This window comes from Lineus longissimus, chromosome 1 (genome assembly GCF_910592395.1).
Source record: "Lineus longissimus chromosome 1, tnLinLong1.2, whole genome shotgun sequence".
In the NCBI taxonomy this organism is placed as follows: domain Eukaryota; kingdom Metazoa; phylum Nemertea; class Pilidiophora; order Heteronemertea; family Lineidae; genus Lineus; species Lineus longissimus.
In genome coordinates, this window is record NC_088308.1 from 5,777,956 (window position 1) to 5,799,868 (window position 21,913).

The 21,913-nt window shown below is 40.3% G+C and overlaps 1 protein-coding gene across 4 annotated transcripts in view; it reads right to left on the minus strand.

Moving 5' to 3' along the window:
• LOC135486659 (bifunctional heparan sulfate N-deacetylase/N-sulfotransferase-like) overlaps positions 1-21,913 on the minus strand; it is a 70,426-nt gene that overhangs the window by 26,391 nt on the left and 22,122 nt on the right. For 3 of the 4 annotated variants that reach the window (XM_064769643.1, XM_064769652.1, XM_064769661.1), the window contains exon 5: positions 14,537-14,652. In XM_064769643.1, coding sequence (XP_064625713.1) covers positions 14,537-14,652 — 116 coding nt within the window. Of the gene's footprint in view, positions 1-3,645; positions 3,759-14,536; positions 14,653-21,913 lie in introns of all 4 variants that reach the window. The other variant, XM_064769671.1, reaches the window with a different exon arrangement.

Consider the following 21,913-nt stretch of genomic DNA (forward strand, 5'->3'; position numbering starts at 1 on the left):
CCATTTCCTATAGTTTTTTTGGAATGATATTTTCTCTCGAAAGGCTTCCTTCTTGTTGGTCATCAAGGGAAAGCCCTCCAGGATGAGATCAGCTTTTGTTTTGAGACGTCACATCCACACATATCAGAGTTGCATCAGGCAAGAACAAAGTGATACTGGTACAAGGTCTTTGGGACTGACCATCAGCAGATCTTAGTTTCTAAGTGACTACACCTTTTTGGGCAACTAGCAAACATAAACAAAAGTCTTGAAACTTGCCTACTCTAACAGCCACTTTGTAGAATTGGCAAACTGATGATTTTATAGTCATTACACTAGAGAAAGGAATCCACTCTTATGATAACATGCCTGGTTATTCACTAACGAATTTGTAAATCAACAAGTTAGCTTAGCCTGATTAAAGCCATCAGGAGAAGTCTTGGACCCTTAACGTAATTAGGTGAAAACATTAATCTACTCGAGTTAATCAAATCAGAGCACTAGGAAGAGATTCGATTAGACGACACTCAAGATACTTGACAAGTGCTCTGAAAGAATGAGGGATCTATTTTTGATGGTTCAATTTCCGGTGGCTTTATATGACCAAAGGATTTTTCTTGAACGGCCACCTCTATCCCATGGAAGCCAGATAGATGCCATTCTTCCTGTCAGTCGGGTGTTTCCTGGTGGACACCACCTCTTATCTGCACCAAGAAAAAACATGATGTGACGGGCAGATCATCACACTCGGGAGAGCAAATGATTTCGAATGTTTAACATGTTTAACAGCAAGGCATATTTTCAGTAACTGCCAGCAACATGCTTTATAAAAACCCTCTAAACCAGTAGGAAATACTACTGCCAGTAAGCAAATTGCAGTCTTGAACCAAAAGACATTTTGCCCACTCCTTTCTCCAGTTACCCTCGGGCAAGTGTGAGTGCCACCATATAAACTATCCTCGAGGAAAACCATACCATTTTCCAAAGCTTTTCTCTGATGTTGGAAAAAGAAACCATTCACAACCAAAGTAGTAGCCAATGATCTTTTTTATTGGAAGAGAAGCCAAAGGCTATCGGCATGTTCTAGCATTCTAGTGTAAGAACGCAAAGGATGCCAACCTGGACCAGTTAACTGTAAAAGGAAGACTGGCCACTTGAGGCAGTTCGTTCTGAACAAAAAATATCAGTATAATAGTTATATTTTAGACTGGGGCTATTCTTAAACTATTTCTTGCAGGCTGTTCTGACCTGAGTTGGGTGCTGAGTTACGAGAAATGCAACCTTGCCACTTTCATTCGAAGAATTATTCGGGGATAGCGTACACCACTCCGTCATAATTAGTCAAATGGACTATCTGAGCAGCATAAAACTGCCATGTTGGCCACATGCATTTTGAATAGCCCACAGGATTGGTATTACGGTCACATGAGAATAGCCACAGCCTGTTTTTTATTCAAAGCATCTTGCAGATGGTTCTCCTTTAGCTATCTGAGTTAAATTGAGTAGAAATGACATGCCTGATGGTGCTGAGCCATTTGCTGAGAGCCATTAAGCCCAATGTCCACATCTTCTTGGCGAAAAAAACTGATAATTGACCATCGTTTTAGGTGCTAGTCATAAATTGTCCCTATCACAGATGCTAGGGATAGCGGAGGAAACACACGCTAGGGATAGCTCAGGAAACAAACGGCATGAGATGAACAATCTAATACTGGGAACCATCTACTGCCTGCAGTTATCTTTCCCAAATTATTGGATTCCCTGCTTTTAATAGTAGGTCACCATGCTCAACTGCATTATAGTTGACCTTTTCTTGGGCAAAACGCTTTGAAAGCCTGCAATATTAATTGCCATCACACCATACGAAAGCAAATCCAAACTGCATGATTTTGATAGTCCAGCACAAAACACTTCTAAAGGATTGACCATAGGTATATAACCATTTCGGCCAGAACTTGAAATCCTCAAGCAATTAGAACTTCTTCAAAATGATTTGAATGCCGATGGAGGCTGTTCTGTGGAAAGCAAAAGACGGAGTCTCACCCTTGAAATTGGCATCCACTTCTTATTAATATTGCGTTCGGAGGTCAAGTTCCAGCCAAAATGGTGTTGATTATTAAACAGCAGCCACATACCTATATAGACCAGTGCAGTGCAATATGGTGGAATGGCCAAATAGCCATACCGGTACATGAATTTTCACAATTGCTTCGAATGCTCCAGCACACCAGTCTGGCCAAGCATAAGAGCATTTCTGATCTTGATTGTCATTTCGTCCCCTCGATTGGATTTGATGAAAAATATATGAAGAAACAGCAATGCATAACAGATGAATAAAGGACATCAACACAGTGGCCACCATCATACTGATGGTTTGTGGATGACAACCAAATGAGAGTTTGGTTCCGAAATGAGGAAACATAAAGTGGGGGAAAGGTAGCCCTTGTCATAATTCCCTGTTCAAAATTATTGAGTGTATGAACAGAGAACGACGACGGGTTACTTTTCCCCATATCGACTGCTCCTCGAGTGCCATGAAAACCTGAAATGGAATATTCTTTGGAATACAACAAATTCAATACCTACCTCTGAAACAACACTATGCAAATTATGACAAGGCAAATATTTTCTTACCACAAACACCATATTCAACAGAAAAAGGATTTATAAGATCACAACATCGAACATGATGGCATTCACTTGAAATAATGTTTGAAACAATAATAGAATCTGGAATTGTTTTTTTAACACCCACCTATATTCACCTTGAAGAAAGTGCAGTGTGTGAAGTTGGCAGAGTTGAGAAAATTGTAGCAGTTTCTCTGACAATGTCAGAGTAAATAGATTTTTTTCTTTCCCTTTTCATACCATAGGCACAAGCCCAATATCAACAGGTTTTATCACATTTAAGATTTATACCCTGCTGATAGGGACCCTGCATATCACTAGATTTCATCAAATAATCATTTTACACCAGAGACAAGATCTGACTAAAGCAAAATAACTGAAACGCATGGCCAGAACAGGCATACATGCTGGCATGCGCTAGGTCACATAAAACAGGTCTTCAGCACAGCATCAGAACCACCACCACCATCGATGTAATTTCTATCAAAAACATTGCCAAGTGAGCAGTTCTACACATACGCCAAGCACTAGAGATGAAGCTGTTAATACCCTAACCCTGGCAAATTACAGGATGAAATGTTTTTTATGGCAGCATCAGGTGGTAAACTAGCCAAGGAAATGAGGCCAGAAAGTCAACGTGACCATACATGATACCAGTGGAGCTGAACCCATTTTTAGGTTCTCTTGATGCAAAACCAAAGATCTATTTCATGTGGTCTCTGAGCGCTTCATCGTGCTCAGTTTCAGAAGCAGGGTCTTCACCTGAGGGTACGTTGGGCACAGTTAAAGTACCCTCAAAGATGATGTGGGTAAGGATACCAAAAAGAAATTAGCAAAAATCCTTTTTTTTAAATTTTATACCCAGAAATGTGTTTACCAGATGACTTTTACACATTAAGACCCAGAAATGTGAATTCTATTGAAAAATAAAAGAAGGGAACATTTTGGGGAAAAAGTTTTTTACCCCCCGCCCCTCCTCCCCAACCCAAACGTACCCTCAAAACGAATCCTGGCGGCAACCCTGAGAAGCCTAATTACCTTAGCAAATAGCTTGTTTCTAATCATTTCTTCTTCTATCCTGTCACGTTCTGACATATGAGCTTGCGAGTGACTCCACATATGTCCAAACCACCAGAATGCATGCCTGTGTTCTATAGGAAACAACGACAACAAACAGAGAGCGGAGTTAGATGGGAGGCTAAGCAGCTGAAGAGCAAAATAATCATTTCGAGTGTGGGTGACGAAAGGAGTGACGAGTAAGGTGGTTGCATGGGTTGTTTACATTGAAATACACTGAAAGTGGGAGAATTTACAGAGAAATGTATTATAGAATTTACAGGAAAATCATAATAGAATTTGGAGGGAATTTCGAATACGATTAACAGGAAAATACAATAAGGAATGGAAGAATTACATTGAAATACACCTTTGATTTTCATAGTAGTTGATTTTATATCGACGGGCATGAAGTTTATGGAAAGTTTACACTGAGATACATGCAGATGGAATTGTAGTTTTCATTAAAATACACCTAGAGTCAAGATTTACATTGAAATACACATGATTAGGCTTTAATTTACTTTCATTCGGTTTGTCCATATCCTATGAAGTTTGTTTGATTTTAGGTTGAGACACTTGTTAATTTCATCATCAAAATACAAATTACGCATTCCATGAAACGTCTAACTGAACATCACGTCATACCAAACATGGTATACACCCTACAAGGTAATATGACTCATCCCCAATGGCACGTATTTACACCCTTTTTACACTGGCAAGCACACAGCAAATGGCAAGTAACATGGAAGAAATTATAAAACTTCCCCTAAGGATGGTATGAATCATTGGCTTAACAAAATAAAGATGGCTTGTGTGTGATATTGTGACTACAAAGCTTTCTCGATATTTGTAATTTTTTTAGATAGCTGCAGAATTTATGGTTGTTCGAACATTCCATGTGTTTGTGTGAGGAATTCACCGTGTAGCTTAAACTGCAGCGTCATTGCGCTAGCCTGGGGAAAGTGGTAAACGGTAGCAATAGCATTTATAGCATGACAATACAGTTCCAATATGTCTCCAAGATACACTTAAGAGAGCAGCTGTTAGAACATAAACTATCTTTCAAGATTAGTAACAATTAAAACACAGCAATGCCGTCTCAAAAACTCCACACCACCGTCAAGTAGAATCTCATACACATTTTACAGCCATTTTGTACTCCAGACATGTTTTGCATCTTTGCCTTGTTGAAGCATAGTCAAACAACACAGTGATTGTTATGTCCTGAAAATGGCTCCCAAATGTGACAGAGTCGGAAATTCTACATCATAATCTGACTCTGTCAACTGATTGCAAACATTCATGTATCAAGACTTTGAAGTTTATAAATATGCAGCTGTTCTGGTCCACTGCAAACCCCTTTATTTTCGTGAGCCTAATATTTTCGCGATTTGCACTTTTGGGACCTGAAAATTGTTTAACTTTATAGTTTTATCTATGGAAAATGCACACATTTGCGAAGATAAATAACCATGGACGAACATCATGCCCAGAAGGATTTAAAAAAAACGTCAATCTCATCAACCAAGTTTTAACAGGTAAAACAAAGCCATCAGTCGAGACCGAAAGACTTTCAGCAGCACGAACCAGCTCCATGGCAAGCTATTGCTCACAAAGCTGTGGGCTGACATGCAACTAATGTCAATTAGCTGATTGCGAACTGCCAATATCAGCTCAGGATTATGAACACAAGCCTGCCTGCACAATCAGTTTCTTTCTAGCGGATTTCAGCAAACGCAGCTTTTTAGGAAATGATTTCGTAGCAGATTTCTAATTTCCTTATTGGCTTGGGTGTTGTTTCCATTGTTGTCTACTTCCTGTCTCCAACATTAAAAACCCAGCTGCTTTATTACTTGGCTACAGAACATGAAAGGTTTGTATTTTCCGATAGTTTTCAAACATACTTTTCCTGATTACTAACGAATCTATCCAATTCCAGACTTGTAACTGGACAGAAACAGGTTTAATCCTCTCCTACAGACCAACAGGATGGCTAGATATAAACAAACGGCCAAGGAAAACAAGTTTGTCGGATGCGCAAATACCAGCAAAGTGTCTGGAGGGTACTTCTTGGCCATCTTGTCATCTCCTTGGTAACACCCTTGCCATTTGACCAAAACAAGTCAGGCAAATAAGGAAATGAGTTTGAGCATAAACTAGGTCTACGAGTAATACTTCGGGAGTTGAGATAAATTGTAGGAGGAAACCTGCAGTCACCTTCCCTATCACATGAGGGCTTGGTTGGACTGGAAATCAAAATCCACTAGCCACTACGGCTGTCTTTAGTAGAGGCAGACAAACCGGAACTGGAAAATAGATTTTTTCATGCAGATTCTTGACAAAACTTTGTCAGATTATGCCTTATAGCTGTCACTGTCTGCTTAAACGGTCCATTTATGGCTGCTTCAAAGATGCTTTACGCAAGAACTTACATCTTCTATTCCTTTCTTTGACTAGCATCCCTCCTAATGTCAACTCAATCAGTGGCACAGTTTGGCTCCCCATTCAGCTCTCTTTCGCAGCAAATACCAATAATCATCTCCTCATACCCAGGAGGGCTAGATCTCGTTTGTCTACAGTGGCCTGTTCTATCGTTAGGGTTCATCCCCAGATTAGATCAACAGAAACTATTGACATAAGCATTTGTGGACTGACCATTACTGATTGAATCATTTTAGATAGTTGCCCCTGCGACGATGCCTTTGACTTTGGTCGTGACTCTCATGGCGTTTCTGATAGCATTTGTCATCGAGGTCGAATTGGCCATCTCAAGGCGCTTTTGACCATGGAAATTATGGAAGTTAGGTGATGGGGGACTGCAACAAATTGGTAAGGTAGTTAGGTCGATTATCTCATTCGATCTTGATCATTCACCCCTGCAACTCTTATACTGACCTTAAGGACAACTGCTTTCGAAGACTTACTCTCTGCCTTCCTAACCAACAGTAAGCATTGAGGTGGTCAAAGCCACTGAACCTGCAATGTGAACCTAACCTGCTCATCTCACGGTTACTGGATGTCCATAATCGTAGCAAGTTTACCAATGCTATTTGAAAAGGGAAACCTGCCTAATGCACAAATGAGTCACAACAACATCAAAGTCACCAAGGAGTCTCTAGTATTGCATTGGTCATTCTCTTGTTACAGTCACTGTCAGACTGGCGCCATGTCAATTCAAGTCAGCGGTATGCCGCACAGACACCAACGGATTTCAAGTCCATAGGGACGACACAGGCCATCTTCAGGGATACCACCACCAGTAATCAAAAGTAAAGACATTCAAATAACTGAACAAGAAGAATGTCGTTCCTGAGCCTAAGATATAAGGGTCACCCACTCCCTTCCATTGCAAAGGAACTGATGTGCAAAAAGAACGGATAGCAAACATTACATCAACACCACTGGCATTGACCTCAGTTCTTCTGCGCAAGAGCCTTTCTGGCTTGTGTTGTCAAAACCCATTCAGTGGCATCTTACTTCAGAGAGCTTTGACAGAAAAGGGACAAATGTTCAGACAGCTTAATAATACATGTCTTACAATGAATCATAATGGATCATTGACTTCTCTTTGGCTCCATCAACCAGCAACTGCTCTCCTCATTCACTTTGAACTACAAAACCCCCAGCCATTCAGCATGAAGAATACATTCCACCCATCGATGAACTATTGCTCTTACAACATCCCCTTGCCTTTCACCACATTCAGCAACCCTTTCAACACTTCCTCCATCAACCTCTCAAGACGAAATTGACAATGTTTGAAATGACGAGATGAGTCACTTGAGCAGCACAGAGAAATTTAGTTAGTCTGATTGAGGATGGTTCGATTTGATAATGATAATGTCATAAAAGAAGTGAGGATCTGAGAAGGTCTCCAGGGAGATAGGTGGAGTTGTAAGGTTCCTCCACATTGAAGGAGATCCTCTGCGGAGATTGGTGTCAGCGGGATATCTTTTTGTGATGCAAGGAGTTTGATACAACCAACTACTGAATGCTAGTAGGATTGGTATTGATGTTAAAGGTCATAGTTAATACTCGATGATGCCTTTGAACTTTAATTTAAAGTGACATTCTGCTGAGCATGCATGCTGAACAGTAACAAACACCACTACGGCAGCAGTGACACAGTGCATAAGCCTCCAACCATCAGGTTATGTCCTCGAGATCTCAAATTTCTTTACCTACACATCACCTTAGGGTCACTATACTTTGGGTTTTTTCAAAATGCTATTATGGTAGAAATTCGTGTGAGCACAATAATGCCAATCGAATACCCTATGATTGATAGATGAAATGGCCAGGGCCATTGTGCTCACCTCATGTGGAGGATAGATGGATAAAGAGCATGGTATTGTGTCATGTAGTGTTAGGTTTGATGTAGGTCCAAGCAATTACAATTTCCCCAAAATGGCCAATTTACAGTACATTCGACCTCTGTGACCTTGAAAAGTAGGTCAAATCAAAGAAGACCCGGGTGACACATTGAATGGTTGTTAGAATTAGATGTACCTATGATATAAAATTGGTGCCAATCGGGCAAGTCATTACTAGGTATAATGGCATTTTGAAGAATTTAGGATTTGGCCCCCTCCCTGGAGGCCAAACGGCAAATCAGATCGCACCAAACTTTGGTACCTGAGATCACCTGACCAAGGGGTACATGTGTACCTAATTTGTGATCAATAGTCATTGCAGTTAAGAAACGTGCCATAGTTACGGCCTGACGGCGAATTTATGCCATTTGACCTCTGTGACCTTGACAAGAAGGTCAAATTAAAAACCTGTGTGACATATACTGTATGGTGGTTAGATGTACCCATGATATCAAATTGGTGGCAATCGGGCAAGAAGTTAAGGAATAATCACATTTTTAAGGTTTTTGGATTTTGCCCCCTGGTGGTCAAGTGGTGAATCATATTGGACCAAACTTTGGTCCCTGAGATCACCTGACTAAGGGGTAAATGTGTACCAAATTTGGTATCAATAGTCATTGCAGTTTAGAAACGTGCCATCGTTACATCCTAACGGCCAATCTACACCATTTGACCTCTGTGACCTTGAAAAGGAGGTCAAATCGAAAACCCGGAGGATATATGATGCACCTTTGCTAGAAGTACCTACCATATTTTTTTCAAAATTTCCCGACTACTATTAAGGGAGATATTGCATATTTTCACTTTTAACGTTTGGCCCCCTGGTGGCCAAACCATGAAACGAATCAGATTGAAACTTAGTCTCCAAGGTGTCATTACATAAGGGTACATGTGTACCAAGTTTCAACTCAATAGCTCTAACAGTTACGAAACGTGCCCTGCTAACGGACGACGGACGACGACGACGACGACGACGACGACGACGACGACGACGACGACGGACGACGACGACGACGGACGACGGACGCCACGGTATGGGATAAGCTCACCTCTGCTAAGAGGTGAGCTAAAAACGAAGCAATTAATTGTTGGATTGCATGCAAGCTTCAACAGCTTGAAGATTCATCCATATCGCGATCTCTGACCTGATAGGAAAATGTCTCTTCCCAATGAATCGATATAAAAGATATCAGTTAGATTGCGCACGCTATTCCAACGAGTCACTCGAGCAAACTGAGCTCGGAAACAAGAGCTTAAGGTACAGCTCTGGTGATCAATGTGGCTTTATGACTTGTTTGCATGCAATGTCACAATCTGGACAAGCATGCCTGGGTTAGAAAGTGATCTTAGATAGAGAATGCAAGTCAGGAATCGCTGTGAAACCGTAGTTATAAAGTAGCATTCATGCCGGGAATATATTCAGATACAGGTTTTGGTCGTTTGTATGGAAACAAGACCAAACTAAGAGAGCAAGATACCAAGGGTTAAACTACTCCTCCCTGGCAATGTTCTCATGGTCCCCTCATGGGTCACCAGACTTCATGTATCGGGAACCCGATGACAAATTGGATTGGAATAGATAATGGTATTACAAACCAATAAATCATCTTCCACATTGACAATGATAGACTGGTGTCTTCTCATTTGTGTCAGGAACGTGGAGAATATAATAGGAAAACTTGTAGCTGTTGGCCAGGGTGGCTTGACATCCTGATGGTAAGTTGATAGGGAGAAGTATCATGCTTGGGCACATGGTTCCATTGCCTGGACACTGGGAGTGGTGCTTTGAAGGGCATTGCAATCAAATTGGAGGACAGGATGTTATTGAGGGAGGGCATGTAAAACAGGAAGCTTGTATATCTTTGCCAGCACCAGTCTGATGACCAGACATATCTCCTGATTGGGCCACCTATTAACCTCATTTGGACCAAATTACTTGACATTTGCATGAAATTGCATGAGCACTAAAGAATTTTCATCCTGTGTTCCAAACTCAATGTACCGTAAGTCTTGATCAAAGCATTATTTCTTGTTTTCAATTAGATATGCACCACAAAGGCTTTTCATCCCTTGTTACACTCAACAAATGCATGTACCAAAGCATTTTTTCTATATCTTTCATCCCAATTCAATAAATTCACATACAAAGGCAATAGTTCCATAATTTGGACCAAATTACTTGGAAATTATAAGTACCAAAGGAATTTTTTCTATCTTAGCTCCCAATTCAATAAGCAGCACTACTCCCATTGCGTGCAGTGCATCCTTGCATAAACTAATTTTCTCATATTACCTCTTGATTGAATGACTCCTGACCAAATATAGCTTTTTTTCCTGCACAGTCAGTCAGATTTATTAGGAGATAGTCAGTCTTTTATTTCTTTGGCTCTGGTTGCCTGGGGATCTCTGCTCCACTAAAGCAAGATTTGTGTGGTATGGTTGCTTGGATGGCCCGACCAATCAAGTCAGGCATGTTGCCTAGAGACCGTTGACAGTTCACCCGAAAGCCCAGCTGATTTGCTACATCCAAGTTTGGCCCCTGGTAAAAGTTAGCGCATACAATATGAATCTGACGACAAATTGAATCAGACAGGCTGGGAATTGTGGTCCATCTCTTGTCCAAGTTGTGTCATTTCGAACAACACTCAGAGCCGGAAGCAGGTGTTTTTAGCCGTTGGTTGATTAAACATGGAAGCAGTTGATTCAATTCACCACCTCACTCATCATGGAGAGTGCCGCGTAGTGTCCCCGGGGAGTAATGAAACTGGTGGCTGAGCCCACATTTGGATTGGACCGCATGCCACTTGTTGGGTAGTAAAGCCAAATAGTGCTTTTTGGAAGATGGATGTTGAGTGGGTAAATCACATTTGATGTTGGCGACAATAACTGTTTTTTAACACATGATGCAGGGGTTTCTAGCCATTTTACCAATTTTACCCATTAAATGATTATAGTCGGAGGCTTGTGTAAATTGTGTGAATTCTATTTAGTTTTATCTTGGCCACCAAGATTTTTGCATCTGATCATACCCGGGCTACGTTTAAAGAGAGTATATAGACTATGAGGTTCAGGATGATTTATAATTGCTTTTGCACCTATAAGTCAAACTGCTTGTGGACTATATCATCCAACATTTGATGTCCGCAGGCAGTAAATCCCCTCATAGTCATACTTCCAACAACATCCTAAATCTCATCACGTCCCAAAATCCTCATATATCTTTTAAAAAGATTTGCTTCCATCAATATATTCATGCCAATGAGACAAATTGTTCTCTACAATATGATAACACCAACCTTATACCGATAACTTATACTCTAATCATTAGATGATGTCAGAGGTCAGAACACAGGCCAAATTACTCAATGATAAATCTTGCCCAGATGAAACGGAGAACCAAGTACGCGGGGACCATTTTTACTGCCTAGTACTCGTCTTCAGAGGTACCTTTCAAGATAAGTGCACTGTTTAATCAGAGTTATCTTTGAAGTTCTTCAACTGGTAGTTAATCGAACCAAAGATTAAAGGTTGACTCTCTCAAAAAGAGGCTTTTGCGTCCCTTTGCTGTCAATTTGCCATCTGCATAATTGAAAAACAACACACACGATTTTGTACATGTAACTTGATAGAAGCTCAGCATTGATGATGGAATATCTTTATAACATAGCTAAAAGCGACCTGGCACAACACAAGTGCAAAAATATTCCAAGCCATTTCCGAAATGAGACAATTTCAAGCTTATATATTGAATCATCATGGCAACAAGCACTTAGCATTTTTCTGCCTGTCAGAGGAATGAATGCTTCCATTAGCAGTAAAATGTGATGGGTACAAGTCAACTCCTGATAAAATTGATGAAGGAGGCCATTACCATTTTAACAAATAGAAATCAGCATGTTTTTTTCTTCAAATGATTGATCTGGTTTTTGGAAAGTTTACTGCGAGAGGTTTTCAAGTGCTGGAAACATTCAGCAGTAAAGTACCCAGACTGAAATGCTCTAATTTCACCGATCAAGACTGGTTTGGAAAATTTCAATTTAAGCTCGACACTATCCACTTTGAAAAAGTGGATAACTTTCAAATTTAGACAGTAGCCCAGAAAAGAAGTTCTTGGGACAAGGTTGCAATGTCTCTGTAGTTACACCTTCTTCATACATGTAACTAAATGTTGTGTTCCCATCTTGTGCAACTCCCTGCAAAATGCACATAGACTTGCTGTAGTTCAGCATGGAATTTTCTCTACTTGCAAACTATTGACCACATTAGGATATTACATGTACATATGTTGATACTTGAGAACGGTCGTCTGCACCAGAATCGAAGGTTCAGGTCACACTCGGTTATTTGTCCGAATATGGTATGCTCAAATGCCAATTTTGTGTTACCAAATACAGATGACCTTGAGAGGTCTTTAATAGTAAGGGGACGCACACCACAAAGATGACCATACAGGCTCTTAAGAACAGAAAAGTACAAAATACACAACAGTGTTCTTTATTTAACTTCATGATAAGAAAGTCTTGTAACCAGGTTGTAACCGCTGAAACTCATCACCATCAGGCAGAGATGAGATAAAATTATCGCTTTGAAAAAGAAAAACTTGCAAGATGTATGTTTTCGTTTGTAGCCATGTTGTGTTTTCGGCGAGTAACTCAAGAATGAAGGATGGAGAAGGTAAAACAAGAAGATTTTTATAAAGATTTTGTTGAGTCTTATTTACATGAAAGTATCCAACTCACACAATGTTTGCAGTTGGTCATGAGGGAAATATCTTAGTTCAAGCTGAGGGTAGATACCACTATTTTCTATGTACCAGTAATACCCCAGGGTTCACTCCCAAAGATAGGGTATGAACATCAGAGGCCATGGAGACTTTGTTAAGTCCCTTATACTGCAGGCAGGCAATGTAAGAATATTTTGTGAACTGTCAATTTCTATGGTGTTACCCCACCCCGGTGAAGGCTTTATTCTTGAACGCTATAAAATGGCAGCACCAAGGTGACACATGTGCAAAAGCTTCTCCTTATGCAAGAAAATGAAGCAAAATTATCCACCAGAAGATGCAAAAGTTTCTTTCTATGCAAGTAAATGCAAGAAAATGGAGCACCATTATCTACCAGAAGGTGCAACATGCGCCAACAAGATTTTCTCAAGGAGGCAATATCTCGACGCAGGCAACTCTTCCCAGATAAGGAAATCACCTGCGTCTGGTGAAATCCGCCATTTTTTCCCCTGAAAGTCTTCCCATCTCCAAAGAGGTGATCACAAAATAATGTAAGCTTGATGAACTGCTCAACGGGATGATAACAGGTATCTTGGGATATGTGTTTCTTCCAAACACGCATGACTTCCTCACTTTTTTTGCCAAGATGTTGATTTACACCCGGTTGATTGAGCTACTCTCTGTGTTGAAATAACATTCACATGATTATTCGCATTCTCGGGCAAGCTACCAGTTCTGCACAGAATTCTCTCCTCGGCTCCGCAAGTCTGGAATTCTGTGATAACAGCCGAGCAAGGCTTTTTTTCCCCAGCTTAACCTGCTGTGTCCTAAAGGTCACGGGGCAGAAGGTATTCCTTCAGATCTGGCAATAGTGTAAATGTTATGTGGAATGGGATCTGTGAGCATGGGCCACATCTACAGTTGTGACCTCTATTAGCAGAGATGTGCAGCTTTTTCAACCAATTCCATTAATACTGATTTAGTTTGACCAATTGAATATTTTAGCAAGGATATTAGCGCATGGGGAGGTCATATCGACCAATGATGAAATGCCAGTGAAAATATACCTGAGGTCAATGGATCTAGATCTAAAGTACATCAAAGAAAATGCAATCAACGAAGATCTATAAAAATTGCAATTCATTTGATAAATGGCCAGTGATTTAATCAATATTATTACCGGTACACGAAAGTTTAAAGGAATAGAAGAGCCCTGAGGCAAATTGTGATTTAACAATACGATATCAATCGACAGCTTATCAATAATGCCCAGGGATGAGATTTAATATTACATCCCAATTTGATAATAGTTATTGGTGTCCAGGTACTGGAACATGTCTGAAATTCTAACAAGCTTTTGTATGGACAGCACATGTACATTTGTAAGTCCTGAGGGTGTCCCTATTAGAGAGACTCTACTGTACTTTAAGGTTATAGGAAAGAAATGTCACATTATTTTTGATGAGACACCACAGCTGTTTGTATTTTTGAAAGTTTGGATGAAATTTTTCTTCAAGACAAACAGGAATTGCTGAAATTGGCTTTCTAGGTGTAAATTCAATGATTACATCTCAGAAAATCTTAACGCAAACCAAAATATGTTTTGAAAATCAAAGGTGCACTTAAAAGAGATCAAAATGCATGTTCATAAAACACTGAAATAGTCTGAGGGGTGACCGTGCAACCATCTTACACATAGGGAAGGGAACACCCATAACAAGGATTCTATACACCGGCAGCCAGCGACAGCTCCATAACGAAGCAACCATACCTTGGCAAATTGCCTGTTTAGCAACATTTCCCGCTCCAAGGTCGCCAGGTTGTCGAACTTATGTGCTGATAGGTGTCGCCACATGTGGCCAAACCACCAGAAATGGTGTCTATACTCTGCAAGAGAATGGGTTGTGTTAGGAATACCCACCTCGTAATTTCAGGGGTGAACATAGATATTCTGATTTCCTTGTTTTTGTAACGAGGAGGAGATCAGAAGTCTGCGATGTTAATCCTTGAAAATCAAGATGGCGATGCGGGGATAGGCATGTTAGGTTATAACGGGAAGGAAGTCTGAAAAGGAAGCTCTGAAATGGAATATGTCAAAGTTGTCTTACTTTCATTTTTACATCACTTTAAAATCTAATCTCATCTTCTTGAGATGCAAAGCCAGCTTTGGTAAGTCAATTTGACAAGATCTTCTTTCAGTAGAGATACACTGAACATAACAATGCCTCTGCTTTGGTAAGAAATTGTCTTTCGCTCAACAAAGTGCACTGGCAACAAATGGAACACTGAAATAGAACTCAAAGAAGAACGGATCAATTGATGAAAAGGCAAGCTTTTACCTTTTTTGAAACAGATAAAAATCGTTGGTTATTCTGATGGGTAAGATTCTCACCTGACAGCCATTCATAACAGACTGGGAGTTCATGAAAAGCGACTGTAACTGATAAAGGTACATGCACTTTGTGTCACTTTAAGCAGGTTTCGTGATACCATTGGTAAATATTTTTCATTTTAGGATAAACAAGATAAAGGAAGATGAGTCACAGCAAGACCTGGAGTAAGAAAGAAATGCAGGCTTTTAAAAAGAATACTGGAGTTTCGAAAGCACTATTTTAACCTTAATTAGCCAACTGCCGCATACACTCCTGCGTCAATCCCCTAATCCAAAACAAAACACAGAAAATGTCCCTTAATCCTGATAAATAATCCAGCCGTGGTTCTTCTACTTCAAGACAAGTTCATCACTAAATTCACTCCCTATTTGCACCATAACCCTGTACCGCTACATGTACAACGTTAAAAACCCAACCCCAAAGCAATCAGTGCACACACCCTCATCTCTATACATCATCCTAATCAAAACATCCAAAACAAATCACCAATTGACAAGACGTATCATCCACATCAATAATCAGGCTGTGGTTTGTCCATGACATACTCATCACAAGACAGGGAAAGTTATACTTCCACTGGGAGCATTACGAAAATTGGAAAATGCAAGAGGGATATCACGCGTTGTTTGGGTAGGCAAGAGGGATCTTGTCATTCTCATCTGCAATCATGCAAATATTGTAATATCGTAGAAAGCAAATCTTTGCAACAGACAAACACGTAGGGATGATCCGGTAACTGCCTCATTTGGTGTGTTTTTTAGATGTGTTGATGCGATATGAGATTGAGAATGGCAGCTAATCATTTGTCATGAATGAAAACGTCCAACTTGGAAAGAATCACCCGCAAGAATCCGAGATTACCAACCTGCTCTGCCCTTGAAGGAGGTATGAAACACTCTACGAGAAAGTTCTCAAGGGCAGTGTTGAGCTAACAGGAGATGGTCAATATGACAACTACTGCATTTTATGGTCACTGCAACAACGCGGGTCAAATTGTCATGAACGCAAATGTCCGATTTGGGAGGAACACAATGAATAGCTAATGACTAGGATAAGCTACACTTGTCGCCGAGTAGTCTAACGAGCATGCACCATCACCAAGGGTACCATCAATGATCCTGCGGTAACCGTTAGTGACATGATTAGCCTTGTGGGGCAGGACGGTCATTTATGTTCATTTGGAGATGTAATACTGACCAAAGTTACTACATGACAAACATGTAAAGCTAGTACCATCAACAGTACTGTGGTTCATGTTAGGAATGGAATATGATTAGCCCCAAGATGGATGGTCTTTCGCTGAAGTTACCAACAGAGGTAATTCATAATGACCAAGTGGCAATCCGTGCATATTTGAGCAGTTTACTCAATGATATATGGTCTTTTTTTCGGTAGACTTTTTTTCCATACAGTAGTCCTTCCTCGTTTTCACCTTTCCTCATAAAGTTGGATCTGTGTGTTACAAAAAAAGATCACATCTGCAGATCTTTTATAACAAGAGGCCCAAGGGCCTGGCGCTCAGCTGGATGACCTAATAACACAGGACTGAGGGTATAAAGTAGTAAATATCGGCTTTATACTACTGTTTGAAGGTCAAGAGAACACGTTATACCACTAAAATTTCCAATGCAGAGCTGCCAGGTGGATGAAATATGATTGAACTAATCAGCCATGGTATGTAAACATTACAGGAGGCAACGGAAGATATCCCTAGTTCAGCATGTTGTATCAGTAGCTTTACAGAAAAAAAGTGTCAGAGAGGATGAGACTTCTCCATGGACAACTGTGGTATGTCCAGGCTGGGTTGTACAGCACAAGGATACAAAATGCTGTCTGTAATTGAGAGGTATCATGATTTAACAGAGGTCAAAATAAATAGAAATTACCAGTTTGGGACTAGCACCACTTTCTTTTTTTTTTAATAAGGTAGAGATTACAGGAGTCAACAAAATTAATTTTATTGAGAGAAATTGACCTGTCCTGCAGGTGATTGGAATTTACAATACAAAGGGTCGTTTTTCATGACATTGTGCTCTACTGCGTATTCCTAGTCATAGTGAGTCGATCTGGAACCAATCTATCCTTGGCGCAGACAGGTTCAAATTGGCTATATCTTGAATAGATCGAATTGCGATGAAAATCTAATGCAATAAAGGAGCAATATCGAAGAGACAAATTAATCAAACCAATTGTCCACAGACTCGGACCCTGAAATGGCATGATGTATGCGTGCATATAAAAGTATATCAATTGGTCCCATAGAGATGATGAGGCAATGTCAATATGCCTTGTTCCTTAGTCAGCAATATGCCCCTTTTTATACGGAGAAGAAGGAGAACCCAGATAGGCCTTCACATGTCGGCTTCCAAATGGCTCGAACCAACTATCACTACTAGAACTTTAAAATGCGTGCTCCTCCTAGTCCTACATGAAGCAATGTCTCAGCCAAAAAGGCAAAGTTAGCAGCTCCTTGGTAAGGCCATGTCAGGTTCCGCGCGCCTCTTCAGATACATCAAGTATTGAAAGCTGTGGTGAGCTGAGCACATAAAAGACTATGGTCACCTTAATTTGAAAATCCCTTCATAATCAAGGGCTACCTCTGACTAAAACAGCACAATAGACCACCAATTTGATCCAGCTCCTAACTGCGGGAAAACCCAAGTCCAGCAACCAAAAGTACCAAAAATACATTTTTGTTTACATTTGAACTGCACACATGCGTTTGTTTACAATTTCATTTCCCGCGAAATCTCGAAAATCAGGTGACCTGCAATCGTGGATTGAAAATAACATTAACCTCGGTTCAGCAGGTCAGCAGGTATACCGGCTGTTCCAATCATCCCCCTACAGCCAGCCGTTCAAAAGGTAATGTTATTCACCCCACATGGAGTGCAAGTAATTGATTAAGCCCCTGCATAACTTAACAGCAATCGCTTGGCTTCTGTGAGTGGTAAGGAGAATTGACAGTTTTTTTATGGGAGTAACATTATTGTGTTGCTTAAAACGTCTACTTTTTACTCATGTAAGAATCGTAGTACTAATAGTAACTTCAACTTATTTTCCAGTTATGATAACACAACACGCATCTTCATGATCATGATCTTTCTCAAACTAACTGAATGACCTAATCGCCTTGGACGCACAACCGAACCACATACAATCCGCCCCGACGATCGACACATCCATTCGATTCGATAACCCTCGATAAAGTTTGATAAATAAACTAGAACTGAGATTTCACAGGAGCACCTGTGAATTCATGACTCCAGGGTTGTTTTGAGGGCGATATTGTAAGAGTTGGTCTTGAGTATGGGGACGTGAAGGTCCGTGTGAGGCACCTGGGCTGGGGAGAGAAGACTAGTTGAACGATGTGATCATGGAGGTATAAATAATTATTTATACCTCCATGATGGGATCTGACACGGACACTACTATTGATCTCATTATATGAATACCATTTAATTACAAAAAAATGAAACGGCCAGGGGCCATTGTGCTCACCGTATACATCTTTTAGTAGGCAGGATCATGCTTAGTTTAGAGGTGAATATGGTGAACACAATCAGGCATGAAGACTTTTTTTAGATGTGTATTGATGTCAAGTAATAAGACAGGGCAGTATATATAAGTTTATGATCCAACCAATAATTGTCTATGACATCAACAAGATCAATATCGTGTGATTGCTAAGAGTCCCTGCAATAAAAAATTCATCGAAAAAAAGTCATTAATAAGCGAGATATTGCACGTCCTACTTTTTCAGTTTTGACCCACTGGTGGCCAAATCAAGAATCAGATCAGGCCAAAATTCGGTGTCAGAGATTATCTAATGTAGGGGGTTACATGTACCAACTTTCAAGTTCATAGCTTCAGCAGTTAAGAAACGTGCCATAGTTACACTCTAATGGCCAATTTACGCCATTTGACCTCTGTGACCTAGAAAAGGAGGTCAAATCCAAAAATCGTAGGACATGTGGTGTATCCTTGCTAGAAGTCCCTGCCATAAAAATTTTATCGAAAACAATTCACTCAAATAAGCAAGATATTGCACTTCTTCCTTTTTCCATTATGGCCCCCTGGTGGCCGAATAAAGAATCAGATCAGGCCAAAATTCGGCATCAAAGGTTATCTGATGTAGGGGGTTATATGCACCAAGTTTCAAGTTCATAGCTTTACTGGTTAAGAAACGTGCCATAGTTTACACTCTAACGGCCAATTTACGCCATATGACCTCTGTGACCTTGAAAAGTATGTCAAATTGAAAACCCGTAAGACATGTGATGTATTCTTCCTAAGAGTACCTACCATAAAAATTTTATCGAAAACAAGTCACTTATAAGCGAGATATCACACTTTTTAGATTTCCACTTTTGGCCCCCTGGTGGCAAAGTTGAGGATCAGATCAAACTGAAATTCAGCACCAGAGGCTATGTGATATAGGGGGTTATATGTACTAAGTTTCAAGTTCATAGCTTTAGTGGTTAAGAAACGTGCCATAGTTTACACTCTAACGGCCAATTTACGCCATATGACCTCTGTGAACTTGAAAAGTAGGTCAAATTAAAAACCCGTACGATATAAGATGTATATTTGCTATGAGTACCTACAACACAAGTTTCATCGAAAACTAGTCACTAATAATGATCACATGACCTAGGACGTCATGTGTAGGCCTATTCAATTTCAAGTAAAAAGCTTTAGCCGTTAAAATAACGTACAATGTTCCACCCTTCACGACAAATTTACACCACTTTCCCCTCAGTGACCTTGAAGATTACGCCACATCAACCTGATTTTTGGTCAACATGTTCAGCTACATAAGATGTGTCTACATACCAAATTTAAAGACTGCAGGACTAATGAAGGCAAAACGTGCTACTATCGGTGAAATTTTAGAGTTTGACCTCTGTGACCTTTACAAGTAGGTCAAATCAAAAACCCGTATGATATGTGATGTATCCTTGCTAGGGGTACCCACCATAAAATTTTTATCAAAAACTAATCAATAATAAATGAGATATTGCACTTTTTAAGAATTCGGTTTTAGCCCCCTGGTGACCAAGCCAAGAATCAAACCGAAGGGAAATTCAGTGTCAGGGTACATATGACCTTGGGCATGATGTATAGAAAGTTTAAGGTTCACAGCACAAGCGGTAAAGAAACGTGCCACAGGATACGACGCCGGACGACGGACGACGGACGCCGGACGACGGACACAGAGCTATGGTATAGACTCCCCTACGGTGAGCCAAAAAGTGAAAACAGATCATATCATATTCCTTGGCATAAATTAAAATAGGAGTGCGGGAACAAGGTTTTTTAGCAGGAGGAAAGCGAGAACATTTTGCGCCGTCGTATTCCGATTTGGCTGGTTAGTGGTGAAATCTGCTTTTAATTTTGCAAATTAACATATTCGTTTTCTAGTTCTCACGTTGTCTGTAAAGATGCTGGCAAGAGACATTGCCAGGAAAACGTGACGTCATTTTGGCCATTCTTCTTACCGCACGCCCTCTCTCTCCGTAAAAGTTCCTGACATGGTGTGAAGTGGGAGGGCGCACAATGGGAACCACACTGCCGCGATGTTAATAGTTTCTATTTATAGAATTCAGCGGCAGCGATTTTAGGCACGGAAAAAGTGGATTAACTCGGCTAATCTCAATGGATTTTACCCAGGAATGTTTTCAAGGCGAGAGAAACATCTGATTTAAGTACTGCGCTTATTAGATTTCATGTTCAGGCCGAAGATTGGCCTAAAACGTGGACGAAAAGAGTGCATTATCGAGTGTTGGAGAGGTCACGTGATTGGACGAGAAACCTGAACAAAGTTTTCGTGTTTTTAGCTGTCAACATCAATGGCTATAATATACTCCTGCAGAATAGGAGAACTAATAGAACTAATTTCCGAAGTTTCCAATAGCAGAACATCACCCATCAGCTGGACTCAGATCTGCATAAATTACGATAAATAATGAGGTCGTCGCTTCAATTTCGCAAAGAAAGTTGACTCCATTCGAAGGTTGTTTTGACCAAATTCTGTTGAACTCATCGTTATGAGGGCATTTGAACACATTCTTGTTGATCTTTTCTATAAACGTGTGAAGTTTCGTACCAAAATACGTTTCCGTAAAGGCTTAAAAAAGAAAATTCGTCACTTTCAAAATCATCGCTCCGGTAGAAATAAAAATGTCACCGCCATTTTTTTGACGATAGTACTCCAGGTAACCTCGGCGGGAAATTTAAAGCGGGGTCATCCGGGGTCAAACAACAGTTTTGCTCACTACCGCCAACTGGTGATATAAATCGACACTAATCTATTTTATATCAAAACTTCTGTATCATGAAGACCTTTTCAACTTTATTTTAAGCTTTTATCTGCTGGAATAGAGCGTCAAAAAATTGTTTTTTCATTTACGCATTTTGCCCCCTGGGGAGCTGAATTTGAGTCGAATCGCCCAAAATTTTTTCCGTAAGCAACATTTTCTGCGGTGTTTATAAGCAAGACTAGATTTGAAGTGCCTCGGTTGTATGATTACAAAATGCCCAACTTTGTCTACAGATGGCATGATGGAAGGATGGCAGGATGGGTGGAAGGACGGACACCAATCGAATAGCTATTTGACTAGCTCCGCTGACTTTGTCAGCTGAGCTAAAAAGCATTGTTTGAAGACAAAGCAACAGTTTGATTTTAGCAGCTGTGTTTCACTTGTGGTTAAAACTAGAACCGATATGAATATGATCTCTTCCGAAAGCTGATT